The 6,662-nt window shown below is 45.8% G+C and overlaps 1 protein-coding gene across 1 annotated transcript; it reads left to right on the top strand.

The window, feature by feature from the left end:
- The first annotated feature begins 2,141 nt into the window (after positions 1-2,141).
- Positions 2,142-4,814, top strand: LOC125941030 (transportin-2-like). The gene has a single exon (XM_049657938.1). The coding sequence runs from the start codon at positions 2,142-2,144 to the stop codon at positions 4,812-4,814; it is 2,673 nt and encodes an 890-aa protein (XP_049513895.1).
- Positions 4,815-6,662: the final 1,848 nt, after the last annotated feature.

Below are 6,662 nucleotides of genomic sequence, written 5' to 3' on the forward strand. Positions count from 1 at the left end.
CTGTGAAATTGTCGGTGTCAGCTATTAGTCTTAAAAAAATATGGTAATGTTAAATAAAATGTGTAGTATAAGTAGTGCTGTAATTCTTGTTACAATTCTGAAGTTGTTATGCACTGTTGCACAATGTATAAAAGAATAAAATTGATGCACAACTTTTGAATGTGGTGTTTTTCAGTTTTCAACTCGAGCTAAGAAAGGTGCACGAGTTGTGTGACAAAGTGCCAACAAGTGTACCATAAAGTAAGACAGCTGTTCTATACTGTTAAATTGCATTATCGATTGCCAATCAGTTGCTTTCAGGAAGCATTTTGTAATGCGCAGATGTAATGCACAGATTATTTAATCTAAGTTAGAATATTGTTCTTGTTGTACTTTATTATCGGTGACTTCTTTTTGCATCAATGTAGCCTTTTTCTTTATATGTTACGAGTACTTTATTTGCTTAGGGGGTTAAATCCCAAGTTCTGAATAAAACGTATGTGAGTAGAGTGACATATGTTTAACGTAAAGCCTTTTTATTATATGAGATGTGGTGTGATGAAATGAACTTTTGTGTGAGTGACGTACTGTTTTGGTGGTACAGAGTGGCATTGCAGTGTCGTGCAAATGTAGTTGCATGTTCAATGTTTCTTTAAAACTATTTTGCTTAGTTAGCCATTGATTCCAGTTTAATAGTAATGAGAATTAACTGTCTTGCGTTCATGGTGATGCTCTGCTGACTGATACATTTGACACTTCCGGAAGACAATAACAAAGAGTGATGAAATATTCACTTTTTGTTGCTAACGTGCCATATGATTTATGGCAAGTTAGCTATGGATTATTATTCTATGTTGTCTTTTCACAATAGTCATTTTGAGAAGTGACTTTGCATTGTCGGCAAGAGTTTTTGACTGATTTTAAATCGGCTCGACACTGCCAGCCATGAGTTAAACGACTTACATGGATTAGTTACATTACTCTATTTGCTAGACTCCTGCGCCACGCACTGAGGGTAACTTTACACACACTGGTGGAGTCATCGGACTCATCGAGAACAGTTGCCTGAATCCTTCGGCGGCTTCATGTGATGCTTTATCTCAGTTGCCTGACTCATCTGGAATAGTTTACAGACTCCCTCAGCACCTAGTGGTCTTGCAAACCTCTTGAGAGGGTCCACGAGACTACCAGAATAGAGAGTGCACGACTATTGTGTAAGGAGTATATACGCTGCCCGCGCGTCGCATCTTGGAGTTAATATGCAGCAGGGTGCAACGCCTGAGGGCGAGCTGCGATGGCTGGTAGCTTCATGCGCGCGGTCTTCTCGGGGGGTCTTCCCGGTCTTCCCGAGCGCGATTCCTCGCGGTCAGCTAGTGAGATCTGTCCATGTTTGTCTGGGCTTGTTAATTTAACCAGTACGCGAATGTTTACTTCAATTTACACCGTCGATAAAAATCAGTCTTACTTCAGATAATTGTATAAGAGTTTGCTACCCTATCAATGCTTCGCCTTTCAGGCAATACTGCGGCTTTTTTGTAGAGACGAAGGTACGATGGAACATTTTCAATTTCTAATCGATGATTCTTGATCTTAAAAAAATAACATAAGATCACCCTGTATTTAATTTTCTGGGATTATATATGACTGTGCCTAATTGACTGTTCTCGGTAGCCTCAATCTTGGGCAGAGCGACAGGAAGGTTCTTGCTGTAACCTAAAAATTAATTGCAAGGTAAACGCGATTCAATCTCTCCTCCTGTTTCCTTTTTATTTCTGTAAAATTTTGTCCGATTGGTTCTATTGTTTTATTTTTTCATTTATTTCTTAGTTTTATATATTCCATCTCTTCTGATTTTAACCTATAAATACATTTGAGATCTCAATATTAGCTTCATTTGTTTTCCATCTTTATTCCACATTTTATTTTGAGCTAATCGGTGCTTAACCAATCCCCCTGAGTGGGTAGGTGCCACAAACTCACATTTTTTTCCATCTAGATGGCTATGTAGTGGCAAATGGGCACCGTACTATGTTAGGCCAATCATCGCGCTGTATGGGGAACTGCCATTAGGAGACGTAGTAGAAGAAGAAAAAGAAGAAGAAGAAGGTGCCTTGCTCGAGCTTTCATGGTTCCATTCTGTCCTCGAAAACAACACCGACGTAATGAGCTGCCGTTACGTGGGATTCCCGTTCGTGAAGAAGAGTGGTCAGTCGTCTTCACCATGGGTGCCGCAAGAGGAACGGCTTCAGCAAATCTTGCAGCTTCTGAAGGATTCGCTGTCTGCTGAGGAAGCGACGAGGATAACGGCTCGGCAGGAAATCAAGAAGCTGAGTGAAATTCCTAACTTCAGCAACTACCTGGTATTCATCATTGCAGAGTTGAAGTTTGAGAATGAGCGGTTGACAAAACCAACCGGATCTTTGTTGGATGAAGATGTGACTGCAGACTCTGGCAACGTTCCCCGGCATGTGAGCGACTACACCGAGACAAACAGCTTCGAAAGCGTGGGCGATCCCTTGGCGGTGATCGTTGCTGCTCTGGGCTTCTTCATCACGACTGACTCGACGCTCGAGCTCACACGCTGGCCTGAATTGCTTCGGCGGCTCGGCGAACTGCTAGACTCGAAGGACGACAGAGTCTGCGAGGGTTCTTTCGGGGCGCTGCACAAGATCTGTCGGGACTACGCTGAGGCGCTGGATACAGGGCCACTGAAAGATCAGCTCACTGTTCTTGTACCCAAGTTTCTGAAGTTCTTTCGGCACAACAACCCTCGGATCCGGTTCTGCGCCATAACTTTCATCAGCCTGCTATTCCTCAATCGCGCACATGCGGTGATGGTCCACGCTGACTCCGCTGTTGCGAGCTTACTGCAGTTGGTATATGAAGAAGACTCCAAAGTGCAGAAAACCATGTGCCGTGCTCTGGTAGTGCTGCTAGAACATCAAATCGACTGTCTCATCCCTCATATGAGCAGCATCATAGAGTACGCGATGGCCAAGATGCAAGATACCGACGGAAGCGTTGCTCTAGAGGCGTGCACGACATTGGCCTTTCTAACGAAGAAGCCAGTCTGCAAGGAAGCACTGGCTCCGTGCTTGTCACGCCTAGTCCCCATTCTAATTCAAGGTATGAAGTACTCAGACTCTGACTTAAGACAATGCAATGAAGACGTACGAGCCATCCGTCCTACGCTTAGCCAGATTAAAAAAGCAACAGAGGGCAACACTGGCGGATGTTCTGTGGCAGACAAAATACACGTCGATGACAACATCTTCTACAAGTGGAATATGAGGAATTGCTCAGCGGATGTGCTGGACGGGATAGCCATGGTGTTCAGCGCGGAAGTGTTTCCCCTGCTGCTGCCTTTGCTTAAGGAAATGCTGCACAAGGATTGGGTGATCAAGGAATCGGCCATTTTTGTCCTTGGGGTCATCGCTGATGGTTGCATGGAAGGCATGTCCCAGTATCTAGAAGATCTGACCACGTACTTGCTTCTCCGCCTTAGAGATGACAAAGCCCCTGTGCGGTCGGCCGCCTGCTGGACCCTGAGCCGCTACTCCCACTGGATGTTGAGCCAGCCGAACCACCGCTACTTCGAGCCACTGGTGAACCAACTACTGGAGCGGGTCATAGACGACAGTGAAATGGTCCAAGAAGTTGCTTGCAATGTCCTTATCACTCTAACAGAGGAAGCCAAAACAAAGCTCGTGCCATACCTCAACGCCATTTTGGACACGATCTATTGTAGCTTCAGGAAGTACAGGCGTCAACGTTTTTATATGCTGTACAATGCAATAAGAACGCTTGCAGACTGTGTAGGACCAGAACTCAAAAGGCGAGAGTTCATCCTATCTTTCATGAAACCACTGACCGATGAGTGGTATGAGATGGCAGACTGTGAGCTGAATCTATTTTATCGGCTACGGTGTCTGGGTAGTGTGGCTACTGCAGTTAAATCTGAATTCTTGCCTTACCACGTGCCCGTCGCAAAAATGTGCCTCCGCCTCGTGCAACTGGGGAGGCAAGGCTTTTTTGTCAAAGCACTCCGCCTCAGGCACTCGTATACCCCGGAAAAACCCTTTGTAGTTGCGGCGCTGGAAGCGCTCAGTGGACTGGCGGAAGGTTTGGAAAGCGACATTGAGCTTTTTGTCGCGGATACCAACATCATTGAGCTCATGTTCCAGTGTGGGAAGGACTCGGTGCCAGAAGTGCGTCAGGCCACGTTTGCCCTTCTTGGAAACCTCACCAAAGCCTGCTTCAACTGTCTTGTGTCCGTTACGTGCAGATTCCTTCCTATACTTGGTGAGAACTTGAACCCAGAGATCATACCAGTGTGCAATAGTGCGACATGGGCAATCGGCGTGATCGCCATGAAGTTGAGAAGTGGTGTCAAACCGCACATGTCTGATGTGGTTACTAGACTGGTGACTAACATGAAGCTCTCGAAGACGTCGAAAACCTTGCTTGAGAACACTTCTATTACAATCGGATGTCTTGGTTACGCTTGCCCAGAGGAAATGGCGCCGAAGTTACTTCAGTTTATAGGTCCATGCTGCTCAGCACTGGGAAAAGTTCAGAACTGTGAAGCGAAGGACTTCGCGTTTCGTGGCATCTGCAGTATGGTTTGTGTGAACCCGGATGGAGTCATTCTTGACTTCATTTTCTTCCTCGAGGCCATCCTTTCCTGGGCCATTCCTGAGGACGACTTGAAGCAGTCAGTCAGTGACCTGCTCCACCGCTTCAAGAAGATGTTTGGGAGCAAGAAATGGCAGCACTTCTCCGAACAGCTTCCACCTGCACTCAGGAGGCGAATGCTGGACAACTACGGCATCTGAGGAGGGTTCTCCGCCGACGACGCGACGATGACATTTATGTAAACGCAACAGACGATACCCGCTCAAGTGGTGAAGACATAGGATGTCGGTAGTGATGTTTTTCACCGCACACGCATTTGTCGTATTATTTAGGGCGTTCATGTGCGCTGTTGCGCATATCAGTCGGACCAAATAATGTATTTCATAGAAAACAAATGCTTCGCACAACAGTTTCACTTGAACATCGCTTGAAATGCTAGTAAAGCTTCGCATCAGTTCCCCTGCCGATGTGCTCAAAAGTTCCAATGGTGAAATAACATGAAGTTGGTGATACGCTCCACCACTACGGTTATCTAGAATGGTTATCACAATTTAACCACGTCAATGATATATTCACCCAAACGCTCAGTTCAAGATCTTTCTACTTTTACGTCAGAGTGAATCAGCATTTAATCACAGGACGAAGCGTGTAGTTTAATCGGGCAACATTAGAAGGAAGCTTTACCTCTGGGTCAACTCTGATTCCCCGTTGGAATACATGTGAAACGCAGAAATACTCTCATTAGAGAAGCAATGAACCCATTTGAAGATGTTTGGTGCATGTTAGAGAAAAATCTCAAATATAGAAACTATATGAAGTGGAACATTTATATAGAACTTGACAGTTTGCATAAAAATTTTCAGAATTACGTAAATTGAAAAAGAAAAGAAAACGCTTAACCTTGAACTCGGCCGCGCAACGCTTGAAACCGTGAATTGCCCAGCGTTTCCCGGAAGTGCGCGCGTACTTGTCATCTTATTATCATGATGATGATAATTTCTTTTCGCGCGTCTCGAACTTACGGCCGTCACTGCGCGTTGCATAGCGCAACTTGCGAGAAGGGCAGCTAAGCCCGCTCGACTCATGGACTCTGAACTCCTGGACCACCCACTGCAGAGCGGAGGGGCTACCTACGCTCGCGCACTCTTTTGATTAAAGTTTATTCTCTCTCTCTCTCTCTCTCGCAACACCGACACCGCGTTGCAATGCCGACAACGCGTTCCAGCAGACCCGCTCCGTGAATGCGTCTCTCTCTCTCTCGCTCTCATAGCACGCAAAACCTCTTCAACTCGCAGGGCATGCAGGGCACGAGCGTGCGAACGCGCCAGCTGTGGACGAAGACGAAGACGCTCGAACGCAGTCATATGGTTCGCATAAAAGCCAAAGACGATAAGGTCATCATCATCATCATCAAATGCATGTTCTGCAAGCGTGGCTGTATAGCGTATAGTGGTAACGACGCTCGCTTTGGGACCGGGGGCACGCGGGTTCGAATCCCGCCTCGGCAAGAAAGTTTTTTTTTCTTCTTGATTGTTTCTTAATGCGAAGCACGAATCACAAATTACGGCTGGCTTAAACAGCTTCGCTCTTAAAGGAAACTGGAACCACAAAGTTCACAAATCGGCAACTCTGCACCGCAATCGGATAAAACCCTTTTGTTAACGGCATGGGTTAAAGCATCACAAGCGGAAATAGTGATATGGGTTAAAGCATCACAAGCAGAAATTGTGATACTATATAAGTTTACAACCTTACGCGAAGTTGTTACAAGGCTAACAATAGTTTCGCAATAGTCCTACTGAGACATATACAGGGTGCCCCACGTAACCTGTTTCTAATTTTTTTAAAAATCAGCGGCCCATTCCACTCTCTGAAGATAGTTAGTTAACCAGTGAAGCTGAAACCTGCACCCCGGTGTTTATCACTGGGTTAATCCCGAGGTTTCATTAAAGTATTTCTCAATTGTGAGGACAACACGTTCGGCTGCGACGGAGAGAACGACGTCACTGACGGTATGCCCGCAGTCTGCCGTTGTCGCTTGCGTTCGA

The sequence above is a fragment of the Dermacentor silvarum genome, chromosome 10, assembly GCF_013339745.2.
Source record: "Dermacentor silvarum isolate Dsil-2018 chromosome 10, BIME_Dsil_1.4, whole genome shotgun sequence".
In the NCBI taxonomy this organism is placed as follows: domain Eukaryota; kingdom Metazoa; phylum Arthropoda; class Arachnida; order Ixodida; family Ixodidae; genus Dermacentor; species Dermacentor silvarum.